The 26461-nt window shown below is 26.8% G+C and overlaps 1 protein-coding gene across 1 annotated transcript; it reads right to left on the bottom strand.

Moving 5' to 3' along the window:
* Positions 1-66: 66 nt before the first annotated feature.
* On the bottom strand, positions 67-24517 carry LOC135927605 (COP9 signalosome complex subunit 4-like). Its single transcript, XM_065463710.1, has 11 exons — positions 24375-24517; positions 24256-24335; positions 24068-24219; positions 22721-22824; positions 19376-19529; positions 1230-1380; positions 825-906; positions 668-753; positions 389-504; positions 229-313; positions 67-186 (listed from the first exon to the last, which is right to left on the bottom strand). The coding sequence occupies exons 1-11, from the start codon at positions 24443-24445 to the stop codon at positions 80-82; spliced, it is 1188 nt and encodes a 395-aa protein (XP_065319782.1). The 5' UTR covers positions 24446-24517; the 3' UTR covers positions 67-79.
* Positions 24518-26461: the final 1944 nt, after the last annotated feature.

Genomic DNA, 26461 nt, shown 5'->3' on the forward strand with positions numbered 1-26461 from the left:
ATAATTATAAAAGCATAAATATTTTATATTGTAATATAAATAATGTTTTTTAAAAAAAAATAAAGAAAAAAAAAATAAATTATAGCGTTGATATATCCTTTTTATAGAGAAGTTCAATTTTGTCGAATAATGAATTGAGTTGTATACACAATTCTTGAGATGGCATATCGGCGTTATCTCGATTCCCTTTAAATAAATAGATAATTCTTAAATTAAAAAATAAAAAACCTTTGAAGTATATAAATTTTTCGATTTGGTCGATTTTGCCTTCGAGTCTTCCTTCACTAATCATTTGAGAGGCTATACTTTCGGCCTATAAAAGAATTGTTTTATTAATTTTTTTTTTCTATTCTTTCTCTCCCATAAATATTATAAGAAATATTAATACTTTATCCTCTGATATTTCTAGTAATAGCGCGAGTTGTTCGAATGATATATTTAAGTAAATATTACTAGCAGATAGTAGATTGTGCTGCATAATCGCTTTTTCCAATATAGTCGTACCTATAAAACAATATGCAATATCATATTATAGCATTTAAGTTAAAATATCATCAATCTAAATGACATTTATTCAATCTCTTATTTTCAGGACGAAACGTGTTCAAGGGCGTTTTATTATTTAATTATTATCATATACAATTCATAATTATCTTTTATATAATACCATCTATATTTTGAGCTTTTTGATGATGAGGCAGGCTCTTTTCAAATTCTTTAAATTGGTCTCGCCGTATAATCCTATCAAGGTACCTATTGTAAACGACACATTATATAATATCTTTTTTTAAAATATTGAATTTGATATTAGTTGTATTTTATACATTTTTTCTAATATGTCAAAACTCAATGCTCGACATCTCTCGTCTTTGTATAGCAGTGCTAAAAATCTGGAACGCGGTTGGCCTTTTTAAAATGTTAAGAATAAATGTAGGGTAATTAATATTTCCTATGTTTTAAGCAATTTATATACACAACTAAATTTAAGAAAATATTGATGATTAAGCTATGGTTGTTGTGCTTGTGCATTTTAACAATTTTAAATAATAAAAAAAGGGCCTTGGCCTTGATAAGTAAGATGAAAAGAAAAACGAATGATAAGATGGGTCTAAATCATATTTCAAAACTCATACATTAATGATAAGCCTTTGAAATTAACTAGCGTACGTTATATAATTGTAGCATTTAAAATAGTCTCCCTCCTTTTAATTTATTTTAAAAATATTTACCAGCTGGGGCCAAAATGGCACAATTAAGTGCTTGTTCTAGTGCTTGGTTGCGTTCAGCTTCATTAAGGGCAGATTTGTAAGATAATTCGAGATATTTTTGAGCACTTTCGATGAATTTTCTCCTGTTGTCAAGCACGCGAGCGTATGTTAGCTTTCAGGTAAAAAATTTAAAAAAAATGTGAGGTAGTTGACTAAATAGTAATATCGAATGGATTGCTTAATAATTTTGATTATCTGGTATTGATATGATAGTATTCTTTGCATAATTGGTTTTAAAAATATTTAAATGTTAAATTATTGATGACATTTTTATGTAAACTGTATTCAAATAAAATTAATATTCAGAGATCTGCAAAAGTAGGCCCGGCCCGAACGGACTTCGGGCCGGGTTCGGGCCTATTTTAAAAAAAAATTAGGGTTCGGGTTGGGTCGGGCCTAATATTTTTTTAAAAAAATTCGGGCCGGGTCGGGCCGGTCCTTAAAAATTTTTTTAATATTGGCACTAATATTTTTTGTAAAATAAAAATATTTAATTTTATTTGAAGAAGCTAGACGCCATATGATGGCATGTATCTTTTATTCTTGGTATAAATATATAATTAAACTTTTTTTTTAAGAAACAAGGCGGCAACATTTTTTATTTGTAAAATATAAATATTTAATTTTATTTATTTAGAAAGTAGACGCCATATGTCATATATATTTTATTATGGGTAAAATAATTTAAATGTTTTTTTATAAAACTTAAATTTTAAATATAATTTAAAAATGAATTTAATTTTTTTAAAAAAACAAATACAAAATGGAACATATATTTGTATGCCCCATTTAGGTAAAAGCAATATATGGGAAAATTTTGAAGACATATTTGATGATAAAAACAAAAAACTTGATTACGTCCAATGTAAAAAATGTAATAGTATATTACAATATAAAAGCACATCTGGAAATTCTCATTTAAGACGTCACAAGTGCGTTAAGAGAGACGATTCCTCTATTCCTAAAATAACTAGGTATATTCAAAAGAAAATAGATCTAAATTCTTCCTTAACTATTAAAAAGAAACTATGTGATACCTTGATCTATTATTGCGCCAAGGACATGCGTGCCTTTGATTCGATAACTGGAGATGGCTTTATAAAAATGGCTCAAAATTTTATTCAAATTGGCTCCATTTACGGTAATATTGACTGTAGCGAAATTATTCCCCATCCAACTACTTTATCGAGAAATGCTATAGTTATGACGGATCAAATTAGAACAAATTTGGTTAATAAAATAAATGTTCAATTATTTGATAAAAAATGCTCTGCTACAACAGACATGTGGACAGATTCTTTTAAAAAGTTTTCCTATTTAACTGTTTCAATTCATTATATCGAAGGTGAAACCTTATATAAACATGTTTTATTTAAGAATAAGTTTAAAGAAGAGAAAAAAACCGCCGCGATCATACATAAGGAAATGCTACAAAATTTTGCTGCAATTGGAATAATTCCCGATCAAGTGAAAAATATAATATTTATATCTGATCAAGGAGCTAATATAATTAAAGCCCTAGAAAAATACACCAGATTAAATTGCAGCGCACATCTATTAAATACTGTTCTTCGAAATACCTTTAAGGAACAATCTTTGAAAATTATCGCTCCTAATATATATCAAACCCTTATTTCTGCTAAAAAATTAACCATGTATTTTAAACAAACCGGCATGAATCAATATTTAGACAAAACATTACAACAAGATATCGAAACTAGATGGAATTCAAAATTAAATATGTTGAAATCTATTTATAACCAATATGATGACATCGTCAATTTTTTATCATCCAAGGGAGATATTAATAAAATGGAAAACTTGGAGAAATCTATTTTGAAAAATTTGATTGATATTTTATATACTTTTGATAAAGCTACTAAAGAACTTGAAGGAGATATTAATCCTACTTTACATAAAGTACTGCTATGCTTTAATAATATTCTTCACGAGGATTTAAATGATTCATTTTATCAAAACAATGAAATAAAAGAAATAAAAACTAATTTAAAAAATTTTTTATTATCTAAATTTAAAATCAATATTTTGCATAAAATAGCGACATTTTTATGCCCCAAATATAGAAAATTAAGAATGTTATCATCAATGGAAATATTAGAAGTAGAGAATTCAGTCAAAAATATAATTAATTCTGAAGAATATTGTCCTTCAATTGATATTATAGATTTGGATATTCAAGGCGTTTCTCAAATTGTGGAATCGCCTAAAAGATCTAAAGGTACATTTAAAATTGTTCTATTTATATTATTTTTATATATCAGGCAATGAATATGAAAGATGGGAGGACAATGAGGAAGAATATGAAAAAAAAGAAACAGATGAGCTTGAAATTTATAAGAATTTAAATATAAAAGAGAATAATGAAAATATAGATCCAGAAAAAGATATATTAAAATGGTGGAATAAAAATGAAATTAGATTACCAAAGATGACAAAATTGGCTAGAAAAATTCTAGCAATTCCTGCAACGTCCACAACTTCAGAGAGAACTTTTTCAAAGACTGGAAGGTTATTAGACGAAAGAAGAAATAGACTGTCACCAGAAAATGTTGATGCTTTGATATTTTTAAATGATAATTATAAATATGAATCTAATATATAGTTGTGTAAGTTAACATTATAATTATTGTTTGGTTTATAGGTATTTTTGATAGTATTTTAAATAAATAATTAAATACTAAATGAATTTTCTGTTTACTAAGATATTTTTTGCAAAAACAAAATCTTAAATATAAAAAATAAACGAAAAGCTAAAAAAAATATAATTATTACTTTAGGATGAATTAAAAAAATTTCGGGTTCGGGCCGGGCCGGCAAAAGTTTCTAAAAAAATTCGTGTTCGGGCCGGGCCGGGAAAAATTTTTTAAAAAAATTTCGTGCAATACTATCCACATCTTATTAAAATTTCACTCGTAAAATACTAAGATATTAATAATATGTAAGGTAAAAAAGCGAAGGATGAGTTAATATGATTTTATATTTAAAAAAAAAATAATATAAAAAAGTGCACATTTTAATTTTTTCGGGTTGAATATTTTAAATGTTTGGTTTATAAAGAAACCGTGTTATAATAGTAGCTGATAGCCTGTCAAGAATGACGCGGAATCAGAATTTTGACTTTTATTTTATGATGGATAAATCAGAAATTTTTTTATCTTTTGAGGTTTGGTTCAGTTATATTTATTTAGATGAGGGATTATTCTAAATTTTTCCATTATTTTTATAAAATATGTTAATGACGTATATATTTAGTAATTTTAATTTAACATTAAAAAAACTTTTGAACTAAATTTTTATTTGTATTTGTTATTTATAATCTAAAAAATATATTTTTGCTAGATGAGAGTTTTAACTTATATTAGATTTAACATTGCCCCACAAAACTCTCATCTAGCAAGAATACATTTTTTACTTTATAAATTATAAATACAAATGAATAAAAATTTAGTTGAAAAGATTTTTTATTGTGCACATAAATTAAAATTACTAAATTTATACTTTATTAATAAAATAATGAAAAATTTTAGAATTCCCTCATCTAGTGTTGTTAGTTGGTTGTGTAAAACCCAGACGGGGTTTGGGTCTAAAAATTGAATAAACCAGCTCTGAGCACGAAACCCAAGCACAGATCCGGGGTTCAGACCTGGAAATAAATGGAAGATAAAAATAGAAAAAAATAAATAAAAAATCATTACTGTATATATTAGTTTGTTTAAATATAAATTATAATATAATATCATCACATTTTGCGATTTTAAAGATGTTTATTTTAACTATGAAAACACAATATCTCAACAGGGCCGTAGCCACGGGGGGCCCCCAAACCTGGTCCCCAGGAAAAATCTTTGGCCCCCAAAATTTTTCGCCCTCCCCCTCCAAAAAAAATTGAATTTTTTTTTTAGAATTGATTATTTTTATATTTTTAATATAAATTTTGAATATTTATTCAAAAATATTCAAAAAACATGTCTATTTAGAATTGATTATTTTTATATTTTTAAAATAAATTTTGAATATTTATTCTACAAACATGTCTAGTTTGTAAATTTTTTTCTATCTTGTTTTATATTTATTTTTACCCAATATTAAATTATCATTCATTCATTTTTTTTTCATTTGTTTTTGTTGTGTATAACATTCTCTATAGGTATCACATTTATATTATATTATATAACCAGTTATTTTATTTTACAGCGTTTATTTTAAAATTATGAAGAAGCAATTAGTTATTAACTCTTATTTTAGGTTAAAGTTGAACAAATGTCAAGCAACATCACCTCTACAAACTACTAGCAATACTACATCAGAAATTTCAGAAACTGATTCTTCTCATAGTTAGTATAAATTTATATTATTATTTCATGACTTATATGATATTGATATAGGGCAATACCTATATATTATTATTTCATATATATTTATTTTATATAAGATAAGAAACAGACATTTATTATTAATATTATCATTTTTGTATAATAATTTTAATTATTAAAATAAATATATTCACTCATATTTGAAGATATGAATGAAGCTAATAATCTAGAAAATGATCCTCACTACACTCAGGAGGAGGAAGATGGTAAATAGTTTAAAATTTAACCCAAATTTTTCTATTTATATATTTTTGACAATATCAATAGGAGTAGGAGATTATGGTGTTTCATTATTACATTTTGATTTTAAAACAAATAAAGACGAAGAAGAGACTCAATCATCTTCATCTAGCAGCTCAGTCTCTCATTGTCAAGAGGCAACTAGTAATTGATTTATAAATATAAAAATATTATATTTATTTGTTAATCTTTAAAGATATGTTTATGACCTTTTTCTAGTTTTTAATACTGAATATCTATAATTTTACTGATCAACTTTACTGATAATCTTCATCAGGGTTGGGCACTACAGTATAGAAAATACTTGTATCTTAAATACAAGATAAATTTTGTGTTTGTTCATTTTCAGCATGCCCTTCCTTCGCCCATCCTGATGACCATTATTATTTATGACCCTTTCCCTCATTACAATTTATTAATTATAATATTTTTAGTGTCAAAAAAGTCCTCTAATGGTTCAATTCAAATCCCAGGTGACCTTGGCCAGAATAAACCAAATCAAATTAAACAATTACGCGAAAAAAGATATCCATGGAAGGCAAAGATCATTTCAAAAATCATGGTATAGAGGCCGAGACTGGTTGGAGTATAGTGTAGAAGCTGACGCTGCCTTTTGTTTTCCATGTAGGAAATACTTGTGTAATCCAAGTGATGAATTTGGACAAACGGGATTCAGAAATTGGAAAAATGCGTTAGCTGCCAAGAAGGGACTGATAAAACACGAGAGCTCAAAAGCTCATTTAAATTCAATTACAATATGGCATGATAAAAATCAAAATATAAACAAAGGTACAGAAATAACTAAAATGTTGGGAGGTGATCAAATTAATCGTAATCAATATTATATTAAATCAATATTTGATTTGATGCTATTTCTTAGCATACAAGAGCTACCTTTCCGTGAGACTGGTTCAACAAATATTACGGATGCTGCAAAAGATGAAAACATAATTTATTCTTCTGGGCTATTTATAGCAATGTTTTCCTACACCATCCAAAAAGACCCTGAATTAAATAAAATTATGAAATTTATACCCCAAAATGCCCAGTATACATCACCACAGATTCAAAACGAAGTAATATCCATTATGGCAGATATGGTGCTTGAACATATTTCAGGTAAATATAATAAAAGCGAGATGCCTTTCTTTTGTCTTAAAGCTGATGAGACAAAAGATGCTTCAGGTTGTGAAAACATGAGCATAATAATTCCCTATATTTTTTCTGGAGAAATCCAAATTTTTAATAGGAATTATAAATTCAGAGTGTCTTTCTGCTGAAAACATTACAGATTGCTTTTAAAGCAACTTAATGATCTAGATATTAATTCAGCTAATATAATAAGCCAGGCATATGATGGTGCAAACACTTCTTCAAAAAAAAATTAATAAATATGTTCCTTTTATACATTGCTACACCACAAGTTGCATCTTGTGGTTCAAAATTGGTATAAAATTCATTGTATAATTTTTTCAGGCGTTTTAACGTATCCTGTAAATATACAGGCCACACCCTTAAGAGACTTTTAGACCAGAGGTGGACTGGTCATTTGGAAACATCTCGCATTATTTATGAGAATTTTGAGGCTATTGGTGAAGTATTATTTTACTTTTCTAATAGAACTCTTAATTCAGAGGTTTCAATTCATGATTCAGTCGAAGCCTCTGGTCTTTTATCGCAATGTATTAATATAAATTACATTATATTAGCCATCATAATTTATGAGATATTAATTACAATAGATCCACTAAATAAGTATGTAGGTACTAATCTAGTGGATGCTAAAAATTGTATTAATTCTACTATCAATATATTAAAAAATAAAAGAAGTGATAATTCTTTTGCTTTGATTATGATTAAGGCTGAAAAACTTTTATCAAAATTTAATCTTACTCCCCAAAAATCATCATGGGTACGTAAAACGCCTAAAAATTTCCAAGATTTTTTAGTTGATAGCAAACTAGAATTCGATTGTGAAAAAGACTCCAATTAGAATTCTTTAAAAAGGATATATTATGAAATTATAGATAACTTTGTGGATTGTTTTTTAGACCGATTTACAGAAGATGATTTTAATCTTTTTTCATCTTTTAATAAATTGTCCCCCCTTTGACCTTGATTATTTTTTATCAGATAAAATGGCCCCATTAAACCTCTGTTAAACTTAAATATGGAAACACTGCATCATGAAATGAAGATAGCAAAAGGATTGCTAGCTTCGGAAGCTAAATAAAATCATAATTTTGAAAATATCATACATATTATGTATAAAAAAAATATAATCATGCATTTAAAGAATTATATAAATGCTACTCAGCAGCGATAATCATTGGGATATCAACGGCTTCTTGTGAGGCCTCGTTCTCTACATTAAAGAGAGTTTTATCGAGCAGTAGAGAGTCTATGAAGGATAAACGTAAACAAAATTTAGTATTAATTGCGTATGAAAAAAGAATAACGCAGAATTTATCTTTTAGTTCATTTATATTAAAATTTAAAAATAAAAATCGCCGTATTCTATTATAGTAATATTTTGTTTTGTATATGCATATTATAGTATTATTTTGTTTTGTATATTCATATTATAGTATTATTTTGTTATTAAATTTTTAATAAAAATAGGGAAAAATTTCTATGAATGGTTTGATTTTAAAAAATAGTACCCCCCCCCCCCTTAAGTAAGCACTTGCCCCCCCCCCTAAGTGAAAATTCCTGGCTATGGCCCTGTACCTCATATAAATAGATATGGAAATTTCTAAAATCTTGCCTACCATAGAATTTATAAGTTAATCATCTCGATACTTAGCGGTCACTTTGGCAAAATATATCTGTTTTATTTTTTTTATCTGGAGGGATGGCCAGTATATCATTAAAAATAATATTCTCTTTATTAAAATCTATAAAAAAGTTAATAAACATTGTTATGAAATATCGCCAATTAATTCATCGGATACATACGATAAATATGCATAGTTTCTGCGATTTGGAACATATCTATTATATATCCTTCTATTTAGTTATCTTATATAAACGAAAAAAAATGAAAATCCAACATGTTTTTTTACTTAATTAATTTCTACTGAAGACAACATCCTTAGTTATCGGAACTTTGATATTATAAATATTGAAATCTCATGGAACCAGGGCCGCAGCCAGGAATTTTCACTTAGGGGGGCCAAGAGTTTTGGGGGGGGGCAGTATTTTTTTAAAATCAAACAAATAATTACGTATTCATAGAAATTTTTTCCTATTTTTATTAAAAATTTAATAACAAAATAATACTATAATATGAATATACAAAACAAAATAATACTATAATGTGCATATACAAAACAGAATATTACTATAATAGAATACGGCGATTTTTATTTTTAAATTTTAATATAAATGAACTAAAAGATAAATTCTGCGTTATTCTTTTTTAATACGCCATTAATACTAAATTTTGTTTACGTTTATCCTTCATAGACTCTCTACCGCTCGATAAAACTCTCTTTAATGTAGAGAACGAGGCCTCACAAGAAGCAGTTGATATCCCAATGATTATCGCTGCTGAGTAGCATTTATATAATTCTTTAAAAGCATGATTATATTTTTTTTATACATAATATGTAAGATATTTTAAAAATTATAATTTTCTTTAGCTTCCGAAGCTAGCAATCCTTTTGCTATCTTCATTTCATGATGCAGTGTTTCCATATTTAAATTTAACAGGGATTTTAATGGGGCCATTTTATCTGATAAAAAATAATCAGGGTCAAGGGGGGACAATGTATTAAAAGATGAAAATCATCTTCTGTAAATCGGTCTAAAAAACGATCTACAAAGTTATCTATAATTTCATAATATATCCTTTTTAAAGAACTCCAATTGGAGTCTTTTTCACAATCGAATTCTAGTTTGCTATCAACTAAAAAATCTTGGAAATTTTTAGGCGTTTTACGTACCCGTGATGATTTTTGGGGAGTAAGATTAAATTTTGATAAAAGTTTTTCAGCCTTAATCATAATCAAAGCAAAAGAATTATCACTTCATTTTTTAATATATTGATAGTAGAATCAATACAATTTTTAGCATCCACTAGATTAGTACCTACATACTTATTTAGTGGATCTATTGTAATTAATATCTCATAAATTATGATGGCTAATATAATGTAATTTATATTAATACATTGCGATAAAAGACCAGAGGCTTCGACTGAATCATGAATTGAAACCTCTGAATTAAGAGTTCTATTAGAAAAGTAAAATAATACTTCACCAATAGCCTCAAAATTCTCATAAATAATGCGAGATGTTTCCAAATGACCAGTCCACCTCTGGTCTAAAAGTCTCTTAAGGGTGTGGCCTGTATATTTACAGGATACGTTAAAACGCCTGAAAAAATTATACAATGCATTTGATAAATTAAAAAAATTAGAAATAATAACAATATTATTATACCAATTTTGAACCACAAGATGCAACTTGTGGTTGTAGCAATGTATAAAAGAACATTTTTATTAATTTTTTTTGAAGAAATGTTTGCACTCCTCCATTTCGGCCAGACATAACGATTGCAACATGATATGCCTGGCTTATTATATTAGCTGAATTAATATTTAGATCATTAGGTTGCTTTAAAATGAAATCTGTAATGCTTTCAGCAGAAAGACACTCTAAATTAATGATTCCTATTAAATTTTCTTGGATTTCTCCAGAAAAAATATATCGAATTATTATGCTCAGGTTTTCACAACCTGAAGAATCTTTTGTCTCATCAGCCTTAAGACAAAAAAAAGGCATCTCGCTTTTATTATATTTATCTGAAATATGTTCAAGCACCATATCTGCCATAATGGATATTACTTCGTTTTGAATCTGTGGTGATGTATACTGGGCATTTTGGGGTATAAATTACATAATTTTATTTAATTCAGGGTCTTTTTGGATAGTGTAGGAAAACATTGCTATAAATAGCCCAGAAGAATAAATTATGTTTTCATCTTTTGCAGCATCCGTAATATTTGTTGAATCAGTCCCACGGAAAGGTAGCTCTTGTATGCTAAGAAATAGCATCAAATCAAATATTGATTTAATATAATATTGATTACGATTAATTTGATCACCTCCCAACATTTTAGTTATTTCTGTACCTTTGTTTATATTTTGATTTTTATCATGCCCTATTGTAATTGAATTTAAATGAGCTTTAGAGCTCTCGTGTTTTAGCAGTCCCTTCTTGGCAGCTAACGCATTTTTCCAATTTTTCTGAATCCAGTTTGTCCAAATTCATTACTTGAATTACACAAGTATTTCCTACATGGAAAACAAAAGGCAGCGTCAGCTTCTACACTATACTCCAACCAGTTTCGGCCTCTATACCATGATTTTTGAAATGATCTTTGCCTTCCATGGATATCTTTTTTCGCGTAATTGTTTAATTTGATTTGGTTTATTCTGGCCAAGGTCACCTGGGATTTAAATTGAATCATTAGAGGACTTTTTTGACACTAAAAATATTATAATTAATAAATTGTAATGAGGGAAAGGGTCATAAATAATAATGGTCATCAGGATGGGCGAAGGAAGGGCATGCTGAAAATGAACAAACACAAAATTTATCTTGTATTTAAGATACAAGTATTTGCTATACTGTAGTGCCCAACCCTGATGAAGATTATCAGTAAAGTTGATCAGTAAAATTATAGATATTCAGTATTAAAAACTAGAAAAAGGTCATAAACGTTATATCTTTAAAGATTAACAAATAAATATAATATTTTTATATTTATAAATCAATTACTAGTTGCCTCTTGACAATGAGAGACTGAGCTGCTAGATGAAGATGATTGAGTCTCTTCTTCGTCTTTATTTGTTTTAAAATCAAAATGTAATAATGAAACACCATAATCTCATACTCCTATTGATATTGTCAAAAATATATAAATAGAAAAATTTGGGTTAAATTTTAAACTATTTACCATCTTCCTCCTCCTGAGTGTAGTGAGGATCATTTTCTAGATTATTAGCTTCATTCATATCTTCAAATATGAGTGAATATATTTATTTTAATAATTAAAATTATTATACAAAAATGATAATATTAATAATAAATGTCTGTCTCTTATCTTATATAAAATAAATATATATGAAATAATAATATATAGGTATTGCCCTAGATCAATATCATATAAGTCATGAAATAATAATATAAATTTATACTAACTATGAGAAGAATCAGTTTCTGAAATTTCTGATGTAGTATTACTAGTAGTTTGTAGAGGTAATGTTGCTTGACATTTGTTTAACTTTAACTTAAAATAAGAGTTAATAACTGATTGTTTCTTCTTAATTTTAAAATAAACGCTGTAAAATAAAATAACTGGTTATATAATATAATATAAATGTGATACCTATAGAGAATGTTATACACAACAAAAACAAATGGAAAAAAAATGAATGAATGATAATTTATTGGGTAAAAATAAAAATAATCAATTCTAAATAGACATGTTTTTTGAATATTTTTGAATAAATATTCAAAATTTATATTAAAAATAATCAATTCTAAAAAAAAATTTCAAATTGAGGGGGGGGGCAGAAAAATTTTTGGGGGACAAAGATTTTTTCTGGGGGGCAGGTTTGCGGGCCAAAAAATTTTTGGGGGACCGGGCCCCACCCGGGGCCCCCGTGGCTACGGTCCTGCATGGAACATATTTTTGAAATGTTTACTTAAATGATTTTAAATAAGAAATAAAAGTTAAAAATTTTTTAATCTGTCCCTTATAAACAATAATTTGCCCTAGACCTATTTTAAATTAAATTAAAAATATAATGTTAAAATATATTCATAAACACAATAGATATTATCGCAATCAGTTCTGTCAATATTTAGCGTTGTTAAAAATATTCCTGATCCCTAAAGATCTAGACCTGCCCATTTAAAATAATAATTATGATTACAGTCAAGATGTAAATAAATTAATTTTTGAAGCCCGTATCAATTTGTGTTGTTAAGAAATATTCCTGTCCCCTCAAGATCTAGAATCGCCCAATTAGAATATAATTATGATTAGTCAAGATAAAATTAAAATACCTTTTATTTGATACCCATATTATTATTTTATGTTGATAAAAATATTCCTGACCCCCCAAGCCTTAGATTAGCCCATCGAAAGGAAAAGCTTATCATCCTAATGAATAGATCTTTTGATTAGCTCTCGATTGATATATATTAAACAAATATACTTTCCTAGATTCAACAAAAAACAACTATAAATTGGTTTTTGCTCAGGGTCTGAGGCACGAGTTTGTGCTCAGGGTTCGCGCTCAGAGCAGGCTGAGGACAAAATTGGGTCGTAAATTTTACGACCAAGCAAATTAACAACACTATCCTCATCTAAATAAATATAATTCTAAATCATATCTCATAAGATAGAAAAATTTCTGATTCATCCATCATCAAATAGTGAAATTAATTATTCCTACCATCCTTGATAAATGAGAAATAGCTAGTATTATAATAAAATATAAATTACCTTTTTTATATCTAAAAACTATAATATAAGACCACTATAACAAAAATAGCTATCAGGAGTCAGATGCTTAGGGTTTAGTCAAAACATCGGACTTAAGACATTTTTAAATTGTCCATATAGAACAGCAAAAATGCTCTTTGATCCGAGGTATGTGATAAAAAATTTCTGTTTTATTTACACTGAAACTCTGTTACTCATTACCAATTAACTACTCATATTATTGCTGTTCACTCCGCATTGCATGAAAGTGGGAGATGGATTTTAGGTGAGCAAAGAGAGGGAAAAAGAAAGAATAAATAAAAAAAGAAACAAGGATATGAAAGAAGAATTCTAAAAAAATATAATAAGCGTTTATACTTTATGACTTGACGGTTATATATTTTCAACTCACTCACTTTTAGTCACATTTGCTTCTGAATGCCAAAATCGTAATTTATAAAAATTTTATTTTTTAAAATATAATCAGTAATATTTCTAAAGTATCTCATATATTCCTTCTTTCCCAGAAATGTTAAGGGGAATGAAGCAATAAGACCTAGCTTATGTTAATGTCCATAATATCTAAGAAAAATTGTTTTTATTTGCTGAATAAAAAATCTTTTCGCCTACATTTTTTACCTTTTTATTTATAATTTATGACCTAAAAATTATTTTAGATGAAAGCTTTCCAGACATTATTATCGAAGGCATACTCGATTTCGGAAAAAATAAAAGAGATTAAAAAGCGACGTAATATATTTTATTTTTGGAAAAAGCCTAGAAATTAATTTATATATAATTGAATTAAAGAATAGTGACTATGCGAAGAAACATATTTTCAAACATGATCAAACATATTAGAAACCTGCAGAGGTATCTCGTAATTTTTTAAATTATATTACATTTATTTTTAATTTTTATAGCCAATATTCCATGTCAAATGAGCAAAAAAATCAAGATTTTCGACCGACCTCTTTCAATTTCGATAAAAAGTTGTAGACTGGTTATATATGTTCCCATTAGATTATAAACAAAATTTTAGCGCATTGGCAACTATCTTAGCGGAGATAATCGGGGTTAAAGGTCCAAAAAACGTCTTTTTTTGCTTTTTACTGATGTCAAATAATTAGTTTTTAATTTAAAACTAAATATGATCAAATATGGAATCTAATATCAATAGCTAAGTTAATAATTGTTAATTATGGCTAAAACATCAAAATTAATTTTTGATAAAATTTGGGTCATCTTATGGTAAGTTGAAAACTTGAAAATATTTCGAAATGTATATGATCTCCGATTTTTAATTTTTTTAAGAAATATTATCTGTTTACTATATTTTTAATAATTTCTTCAACAATTAGCATGGCTGGATATTTATTTAAAAAAATATTGAGATTTTTATACTTTAAAAAAATAGATGGCGCTATATAAAATAGTTTTAATATGTTAAAATTCATTTTTTTTATTGATTAAAAATATTTTAATGTATAATATATCATAAAATTCGATTATATAACTTTGTAAACCTTATTCCCCTGAGATATTCACAGGATAAAAAATTTTAATAATTTTTTTAATTATTTGAATGTAAATTAAAAATAATTAAAAAATCCGACTAACGAACAAAAAAGCAGGATTAAAGGAGTGCAGGAAAATTATTAAGGGAAAAATCGAAAATCACATTAATTACCAGGCCTACCCCCAACCTTCCACCCCCCCCCCCAGACTAAGTCATATACCCATAAAGATCAAGAATGTTATGAAATTGTCATTATCTTAAATTATTAAAATAACCAGAGATGAAGAAAATTTCGAAGATTTTGAAAAAATTTTTAAGCAATAAAAATAAACAAAATTATAGTTCTGATGAAATAAGCCGACTCATGCCTGGAATAAAAGATTGTGTATCTGTTAAAGGCGAGAAAGAATCAGTCCAAAGACTTATATTAAATAAGCTTAAATAAATATTCAAGATGTTTAAGGAAGAATACTCAAATATATTAATTGGATTTTCTAAATTTGCCGAACTTAGACCAAAAAACTGTATTTGCTCCATTCATCAGAACGTGATATTAATGACAAATGTAATAGCTGAAATTACAGCAGGAAAAGATTACTGTATAAATTCTTATAACTATCTTTTGGCGCTAATTATTTGTAATCCAACTCAGCCAAAATGTTATTTAACAAATTGTGATCAATGCCCTGATATAGAATCTCTTAAGGGCCAATTATACAATTGTTTCAGAGAAATCGTATAGAATATGTCACGTTTAAACAATGGATCACGGTGGATAGAGCAAATCTTGAAACTATTATAAAGTCCATTGATGATTTCATCGAATATATATTAGAAAAAGTTCAAATTTTACTGCGTCACTCTTTATAGCTAAACACAAAGTTTATTTTTGAAGAATTCCAAAGAAAATTTAAAAGATGGGGAATTTTTAACAATTCTAGATTATTCTGAAAATTATTCCTTCATTTTACAAGATGAAGTTCAGGGATTTCATTGGAACAACGTGCAGGCCACTATACATCCATTTGTGGCATATTATAAATCTGGAGAAGAATTAAAAAATATAAATTTTGTTATTTTATCCAAATTTAATTCTAAACCAGAAAAAATAATATATTTTTCAGATGAAGCCGCGTCTCAATACAAGAATCGCAAAATTTTTCTGAACATATGCCTTCATAAATACGATTTTAATATCCCTGCCGAATGGCATTTCTTTGTCACTGCTCACGGCAAAAATGCATTTGACGGTATCGGAGGAACTGTCAAAAGATTAGTTGCCAGAGCTGATCTTCAAAGGCCAAATAAAAATCAAATCCTAACCCCATTAGAATTATATAATTATGCTAAAGAAAATATTAATGGAATTCAATTTGAATATGTATCCAATCAAGAATATATCGAAGAGGAATTAGCCCTTCATAAAAGATTTAATTCTGCACAGCCCATACATGGGACCCAAAAAATTCACGGGGTTATTCCCATTGATCAAAATAGACTAAAAACCAAAATATATTCTAATTCCAAAAAATATAATATAAAACAAGTTTCGTTTTTAGAGAAAATTAAATTTTAAAATATTAATTGATATATAACATGTGTATATGATGATAAATGGTGGTTAGGATATATAATCGATAAAAATGATATAAATGAAGAAGTAAAAATCAGATTTTTACACCTTTGTGGTCTTCAGCCTCATTTTAATTTCCTCTAGATGATATTTTAGTGTTGCCTAAATCTCATATTCTCTCGCTGGTCAATCCTTCTACTCCCACCAGTCAAACATATATATTATCTCCTGAAGAAATCTCACAAGCTAGCCAGGCTTTGTATTCCTTTAGATGAAGTAAGATTTAATTAATTTATAAACTATCATAATTAGGCTAAATTTGTGAAGATTTTAAAAATTTATGATCTGAATTACAAATAAATATATATAATAGACATTGTAATCGATTTAGTATGATATATATACATTAAAATATTTTTAATCATTAAAAAAATAAATTTTAACATATTAAAACTATTATATATAGCGCCATCTATTTTTATAAAAATCGCAATAATTTTTTAAATAAATATCCAGCCATGCTAATTGTTGAAGAAATTATTAAAAAAATAGTAAACGGATAATATTTCTTAAAAAAATTAAAAATCGGAGATCATATACATTTCGAAATATTAATTTCAAGTTTTCAACTGACCATAAGATGACCCATATTTTATCAAAAATTAATTTTGATGTTTTCGCCATAATCATCAATTATTAACTTAGCTATTGATATTAGATTTAATATTTGATCATATTTAGTTTTAAATTAAAAAATAGTTATTTAACATCAGTAAAAAGCAAAAAAATATGTTTTTTAGACCTTTAACCCCGAATATCTCCGCTAATATAATTGCTAATGCGCTAAAATTTTGTTTATAATCTAATGGGAACATATATAACCAGCCTACGATTTTTCATCGAAATCGAAAGGGGTCGGCCGAAAAGTGATTGATTTGACATGGAATGACCCATAGCGATTTAAAATATCTGGTTATTAAATATGTGGCCCGACCTGGGTATTTTTTTAAAAAAGTTTTTAGGCCTAATCCAGGCATATTTAAAAAAATTAGAATACGACCTGGGCGGTGTACCCGACGGCCTGCAGGTCTCTGAAATATATTAAACAAGTATATGTATCAGAGACATGCAAGCTCGGGCAGTATATTAATTTTTTTTAAATATACCAGGGCCGGGCCGTATATTTTAACACCAAATATTTTATATAGTCATTATTAACTATACAAATTAAAAACAAACATAATATGAAATTCGAACCTGGCCGTGAAATTATTTTTTAAAATAATCTGGGCTGGGCCAGGCCGAAAATTTTTTTTGTATATATATTTGATGAATAAAATATAGTGTTTTTAACTTAATCAATCCCCAAGATTATAAATAGTTGTTTATTTTTGTTTAACAACATATATTTTGTTTTAGGCCTTGTATAAAAAAATTTAAAAATTGGGCTAGGCCACACAACTTTAGAAAAGAATGAAACTGGCAAGGATCAAGCAAAAATTTGGCTGGGCATTAACTAACTCTCACCTTAGCCTTAACTAATTTCTCATCTGGGCTTGATAATTTTGTCATTTACCAATCACTGATTGACATATACGTTCCAATTATTTGCTCATATTGAAGGTACTATAAATATATACTTCATTAACATATTCTATAAAAATAATATTAAAAAATCAAATAAACTCTCATCAAAACAAAGATAAATTTCTGATTCACACCTCATAAAATGGGTTAATATTTGATTCATCCAGTATCAAACAATAAAGGGGAAATTCTGATTACCCATCATCAAACAAAGGACAAATTTAATATTCCCCATCATTCTTGACTATCTATTTGTTATAACTCTTTATATATATATATAAAAAACCACTATGAAAACTTAGAAAAGATGATAAATATTTGGGGTCAGATGTTTCAAATAATGCTTAGTACTATGCTTATGATTATCCATATAGGACAGCAAAAATGTGCTTTGCTCTAATTTCTAAGATAAGAAAAAAAATCAAAATTATAATAATTCATATTTCTACTCTAATAAAACTATATCATTAACTACTCATATTATTTGAACATCAGAACTGTTGTTCACTCTCAATATTTTTAGATAATATATTAATAATATAAATATGAACTGGTAAATAGTTATTTTATTGAGTATATAAAGAAATATTTTTGAGATATTATGAAATTTATATTAAAAAAATTAACAATTATCTTCTATAATTTATGCTTGGTTGTGAGAACATACATTTGCTGGAACCTTCAGAAAATGATTTCAAAAAATATCTTTTTAATGTGATAGCCCATTATATATTGCTGATGAAGAGTAAATTATATATTTAGTAATTAGAAAATAAATCATTATTGTATTAAATAGGTTAGCAAAGTATATATTTAGTACCTTCTCAACTATGCAGACGTTAGTAAATGTTATAAAATCATAAAGTTTTTATTTAATGTATAGTTAATGGAAATAAATATTCTCTATCCAGCTTTTCAAACTGCTGAACAAAATTCTAACACTAACATTAAAATAGCTGAATTGAAAAACTCATTGCGAGAAAGCAAAATATAATATAAATTTTTATTAATAGTGTCAATACGCATGGTAGTGTAAGCCCAAAGCGTGTGCTTTTGAAACAGATTCCTGGTTCGATACTATGGCAAAAAATTAACATTACACTATATAGTCTCCTTAAATTTGAAAACTTTAAGATGATACCATAACGATCATGTTTTGAATATGGAGATTATATATATTAGATAATATAAGGTGAGATATCCATCATATAATAATAAAAAATTTAGCTTCTAAACTTCATTAAAAATATATAAAATAAACGACATCAAATTTTTTTTAAAGAACTTTATTACTTTATACTTGATTTGCAACTGCTCATCATTGACATCTGTTTGCAAAAGTGAAGCTCGATTAATAAAAGCTTCAGCTTGAGCATCATCCCCAGCATTCAGGTACAAATCAGCAATCTTAACGTAAATTTTCAATTTGAAATCTTTCGGATATTGCCTAGTGTATATATATATATATATATGTGTGTGTGTGTAAGTAATATAAAAGAACTGTTATAAAAATTATTTTTTCTAAATTGTTGATTGCATCTTTTTAATAATTTTTTTTTCATAAATATAATATTTCATTTTGAAATTTTGGCATATCGATATCACGTAATTAATATATCTAGCCACCAAAATTTGAAACCTATTTATTGACGATTAAAAATATTATTTTTTTTAAATCAGAAGATAGTTTGGAACCTCGGTAATATGTGTTGAAAGACAAATAAATACTGCGCAGACATCTCCATAATTGAAAAAAAAACGTTTCAGGATCAGTTATCCAATATTCAAATAAAGACAGCGACAATTGTAATAAAAACCTATACAGGGCAAAGGATATTACCTAAAGGGGAGATAAAGACGTGAGCAACGTATAAAAATCAAGCATATTATTTGCTATTAATTATAATGATACCACTATTTCTGAATAAGATATACTATCTAAAATACCAGAAATTAACCATGGCTCAACCTAACCCCAAAGAAGACCATCTAATAGAAAACTCACCAACGCCTCTTGCAATCAAGATCAGGGGAAGAAAATGACTCCATAAACTTATTAGATGTATCAGAAAAACCATCAACACCATGCAACACACCCGATAACGCCATGCTCCAATATAGAAAAGGAGAGGTTAATCTTCCCTCCAACAACCAAAGACCCGCCACTCAGTTTCGAGAAACCTCTTTCCTATAAACCAGTGATATCAATACCCGTTCAAATTAGATCAATAACTCCTCCCTGTGAACTACCAGTAATCGATTTTAAATATTCACTAATACCGATTGCAAAGTACACAAGTCAAGACGCAAAAACGACACCTTTCCTCAATTCCCCCATATCAAGCAAGACAGACCACATACAATATAAAGGGGCCAATACCAAATACAAGGCCTTACGGAAAAGAGAAGTCTTAACCAACGAAGTAGAGGACCACCAACGCAACCGATCGCAATCGGAAACAGAAACCTTCATGGGCCGGGTATGGGCCTAATATTATATTTACTAGTGGGCCTGGGCCGGGCCTGGATTTAAAATTTTTTCAATGGGCTTGGGCCTAAAATTATTATATTTAAATTTAGATTATTTAAAACAGTTGCTAATTTAAAGAAATATTACCCTTTTTTCTTCTAATGATAATAAATTTCAGTATTGTAAACAAAATGATTGCCTAATATATTAAATATTGTTTATTTTTATTAAATAAAAAAATTAAATTTTTGGATATGGGCTTGGGCCAGGTTTGGGAAATTTTTTTGAAACTTATCAGGGGCTTGGAAATTTTTTTAACATTAGATATGGGCCAGGCCTAGCTTGGGTCTAAAAAAAATTTCTACTGTGGGCATGGGCTGGGCTTGGTCAAAAAATTAAGGCCCATGAAGGTCTCTAATCGGAAATCGTGGACAATGGATTGAAGAAATCTGAAGAGCCATGTGCACCAACAAGCACCAAAAATACAAAATACATTTTTTTATAATCCATATATAACTTGAACACGTTTTTTGAATCATTATTATATCAACATTTAGTAGTTTTTTTTGTGGCCCTCACCCAATCATATACTAACGGGGGAGGAAGAGTTGTAGGGAACTCCACCGCAATATTTTTTTTATATGGGTATTACAAAGTTTTATTTTTAAAAATAAAGCAGTACCCTTTTTTTGTCCCTCCCTAAAAGCCACGGTGTTAACTTATACCGGGGGGAAATATTCCTGTGTCACTCTCAGCTAAACCCCTTTCTCTTTCTCTTTCTCTTCCCCCGAAGTTTATTATAGCGGAATTATTTAATTGTCCCCTCATTGTGTTTTAACAAGGTCCAGCATTACAAAATGTGAAATTGATGAATAACTATTCAATTTCAAAGATAAAGGCTAATATGTTATAACTTGTGTTTACCATCTTTTTATGTAACTTTCACTGTTTTTACAAAGTTTGTGTTTTATTTTTCTAAATAAAATGTATTTGGTAAACATTAATGAAAAAAATCTATCACAATTTATAAAGTCGCGTATTACAGGATAACCTAATAAAGGAAGAACAGAACCTGTCATGTGTCAACTTTTTATTCTAGATCCTCCTATTTTTGGTGATTCCTACCTTTATTGACAATGGTCAAGGCTACTTCTTCTAATCTTAACTCAAGCTAGCCGGCGCATCTAATCCTATAACTAACCTCCTCCCTTAAAGTCTTTTACACACCATGAACCCTGTACTTCAAATGTAATACTATGATTTATAGATGTATCGATATTTATCGGATTGGATCAGGCCGTTCACCCATTTTAAAATATCGGTTATCGGTCAATATTATAAAATTTTCGGATCCAATATAAAATGGTGTATTTAACAAAAATATAATGTTATAAAATTTAAAAAAAAATTTATATCTAAAATCATTTATTTTTATAAATAAAATCGAAATCCATTTTTATGTATATTTTTTTAATAATAATAACTAATTAATAAACATTCTGCCATATTGTTATTTTTTTGCGCATTCTGTTTATAAAAGTGTGCGATAATCTTTTCAGAATCTGTTTTTAGTGAAGCTGGTGATATTGACAGTTACCATCACTGCAGGCTGACCTCTAATAAATGGAAATATTGGTTTTCTAAAAAAGAAATCTTCGATATATTAATGTTAAATATTTATTTCAAATTTCATAATATAATTGTTTATTATTTATTAATTATTATGTATATAGATTAATGTTAACTAATTATATAAAAGTGATTTAATGTCATTACTTATTATATAAAAGTGATTTAACAATAAAAATATTTTATATACTTTTAGAATTGCAAATGAATTGAATATAAACTATAACTGATCATTATTATATATTTAAATGACATAAGTTATGTTATTGTTATATTATAGATGTTATACTAATAAAAAGTATATTATTAAAACCATTGGAATCTTTACAGAATACAAAATTAGATATGATATCGGATTGGTAATTGGCCTATATAAATTTAAGATAAGGAATATTGGATAGAATCGGCCTCCATAAAGTGGTATCGGTACACCCTTAATGATTTGCTATTTTGAGAATTAAATTCAAATCCTCACATATAGGTTTTATCTTTCTTAAAACTGGAAAAATTCAAAAGTAAAAATGTAATCATTAATAAACTTTTGGCCAGTTTCTATAGGAATAGCAGATAACACATCAGCAGCTTCTTTCCAGTCTTCTTCCTTATCGTAAATCTCACTGAGATTCATCCTGATGTCTATGGCCTTTTAAAATATAAGAGTTTATCGACCATAAAAAGTGTGTATTGATTAAGAGGACAATCTGATTTTATTTAATGATTATGGAAAATTTTTCTATAAAGAAATATATCTTTCATAATTATTTTTCATAGTTTAAACTTAGACTAAAAACAATTTTGGTTTAATATTTTTTTAAAGAGAAAATTTGAAAAAAAGTTGTGATTCTTAGACAGATGGTTATGTTTTGGTATGTTAATACACAATAGAACACTAAATAAACCTAAAAAACAAATTTTGAACACTATATACAAAAATTTGTTGTACTATTCTTACAGACAGTTCCTTGAAAATTTTAAAAGCAGTTCTAGTCTTGCTTTTTAAATTTAGCCAGTTTTAAATATTTGTATTTATAAAATATTTCAGATATTTTGCATTATATAAATAAAAATTAAATGCTTTAAAATTTTTTTTAATTATTCTGATTAAGCCATTATTATTTTCTGCATTGCATTGTATTTTATTGTAGTGATTTGAATGAGAATATATCCCTATTTATTGAGTGGTGGGAGACCCTATATGATGACAGACCATTTTTTCTATTGTCAGGTTTTTTATTAGCACTTCTTTTAGTTGCCAAATATAAAATTGTAATTGGAAAAACTATGATTCATCTATTAGCTAGTAGTTTTTGTTATTCAATATATATACATGTTACAATTAAATTATGTGCAGCCAATATGTATATTTCCATAGTTAAATTGCATAATATTTCATAAAATTGTCTGAAATTGAATCACTTAAATCTAAAAAAGTCACCTAATCAAGATTATTAATTAATAAAAAATTATTTATAAGTAAACCCATATTTTCTAAATTGCTCATTTTTAAAATGTAAAATATTAATCTGTTGTTTGCAAATATTATTCTAGTAACTTAAATTGTTTAATATATTTTTTTCTAAATTTTTCTATAGCAAGTATTAATTAATTTAAAAAAATAATATCACGTTTTAAATAAATTAAATATATATTTAATTTTATTATTCTTCTATAAGTATATAATCAATTCATAAATATAATTTAAATTTAATATTAAACAATATACATCATGGTGCCACATCATGCCACCAAACTACTTCGATAAATGATTGGTACTAGGTATAGGTGAATATAACCAATTGATTAAGGCTTATATTTAAATTTATTATTTTCTAAACATTTTAATATACTTTACAAAGAAAACTTATTCAGATAAAAAAAATAGTTACATGTTCTTCAAAGGATATAAGCCTTGTTTGAATGTATTCCAGTGAAAGCATATACAATTGTTTTGAAATATAAGGTGGTAGCTTTTGAAATACCTTAATTAATTCAGAAAACATTTGACGAGAAAAAATCAAACTTAGATTTTCACTCAAAACTAAAAAAAATTAAATAATACAACAGATAATCTCACTCAATTCTATAACAAGTTTGGTGGATTCATATATTAGATTTTCTTCAACATTAGTTAGCGATGTTATCAGATCTAATGTTCTAAAAAAATTTAAATATTTAATTATAAATTATATAAACTTTTCTTGTTGCAATTTGGGTTGGCCATTCAAATTACTAATCATTTCAATCTGTAGGCATATGTGTTTCATTTTTTTATATTTGACTATCTTATCTTATCTTGCACGTTGGTCATAGACCTGCCCAAAATGAGCGAAACCTATTTTTCTCAGGATACCGACAAACCTTGTACCTAGATGAAACTAATTTATGAGTTGAACTAACCCACTTCCAATAGAGTGAATAGTTTGATTTAGCCGAAGATAGAAAATATATTATAAGGAGAAATAGAATAGATGTACAATAAAAAGGAATACTGTTTAAAGCCTTCCAAATACAACAGTCTAATGTTAAGTTTAATTTATTTTTATAAAGGACTTACTAAACCACCATAAAAAAGGCTAAAATTTAATATTGGTCATTTTTGACAGATTATGAAATAAATAGTTTTCAAATATTTAGCGAGCAAATAATTTTCTAAATATCTGCTATAGTTTAATAAATTAATCCATTAATTCTTTATATTCATTAATCTAAGAGACCAATCAAAATTATATTGTATACAAATCATCATAACAATTGAATTATCTTGTTAATTTATACTAAATATATTATATAGTAAGAATATAATTTATATGGTTTTATAATAAAAGAATTCAAGTATTTATGCTAAATAAAAATATTGTAATATAAATTAATGCATTAAAAGGATATTTTGATTCAGAAGTAATATGCACCAAATCATAATATTTTATTTAATTTTATTGTATTTTCAAAATTAATTATTAGATTAGACTTATATTTTTCGAATTTGCTAGTCAAAACGTTATAATATCAAAATCGGTGAAAATTAAATTCAATATTCCCAAATATTTTATCCCAGTGCAATATAAAGAGAAATATATTATGTATTAAAATATCATTATTTAAATATATAAAGAATAAATGAAGATGTTTATTTTAATATCAATCGGCTGAAATATTTATAACTATATATTCCATATTTTGATACTAATATTTCTCACTATATAAATTATTACATTCATATTTAAAACTTTTTTTATTATCTTATAGCACAAAAATATATTGGTATGTTGTTCTTGTTTAACATTATTATATAACAAAAATTTACATCTGTTTGTACTATTCTTTTCCGATTTTGAAAATTAAATTTTATATTAATCTTCTTAATATTAGTTACATTTCAAAATTACAATTAAGTAGATTATTGTTTCAATTTTTTTCCTAAATTTTGATATACAACAAGATGTAACTCTTGTTCGGTCATATTTTATTAAACATGGAAGAGTCAAACGCTTCAGAGCTTAAATTCCCTCCCATATTTGAGAAGGCTGAAACCTTAATGATATCAGAAGTTTTTCAATTGCTAGAACAAAGAAAAAAACAAGATGAACTTTCTCAAGATGAAGGAGATTTTACAGATATTTTTAACAAAACCTACAATTATACAAGGGCTTTTAGCCGTTTTAAAAATCGTGACACCACAATATCTATTCGGTAGGTTCAGACAATTTTTAATAAATACTGAATTTGAATATTATGCATTACATTTTAATATTCAGCAATAGTGTTGATAATTTAATGGGTTTTGTTACAAATTATTATTAGAAAGTGAATAATTAATATTTCTAAGCTGATATTTTTTTTAAAAAAAATTATAAAAAATAAAACATTAATATTTTTAGGCCACAGGCCAACCCTATATTTTTTTTTGCTCAGTTCTGCAATTATATGTACATTTTTTTAAAAATATATTTTATCCTTAGAATTTTTGATTAACACTGATGCTTTTTCTTTCCAATATAGTAGCTAAAGATCTCCTTTTTAACTTTACAGCATCATTATAATCAAAATAATGAAAAATGATAACTAAAAACTTTAAATGTCATTGACTTCTAAACTAGATAATTTTTTCAAGATTTTTATTTACAAATATTAATAAAGCACTAAGTTACATATCATATAAATTATAAAAAATGATTATAATATTTTTTATGTTTATTGCAATTAATGCAGAAATACATATTTTGCATAAATAGCCTTACTGTTAAATTATATAGTGAAAATAGCACAAACATTTTTTTGGT

This window comes from Gordionus sp. m RMFG-2023, chromosome 3, assembly GCF_954871325.1.
Source record: "Gordionus sp. m RMFG-2023 chromosome 3, tfGorSpeb1-WG-v2, whole genome shotgun sequence".
Lineage (NCBI taxonomy): Eukaryota > Metazoa > Nematomorpha > Gordioida > Chordodea > Parachordodidae > Gordionus > Gordionus sp. m RMFG-2023.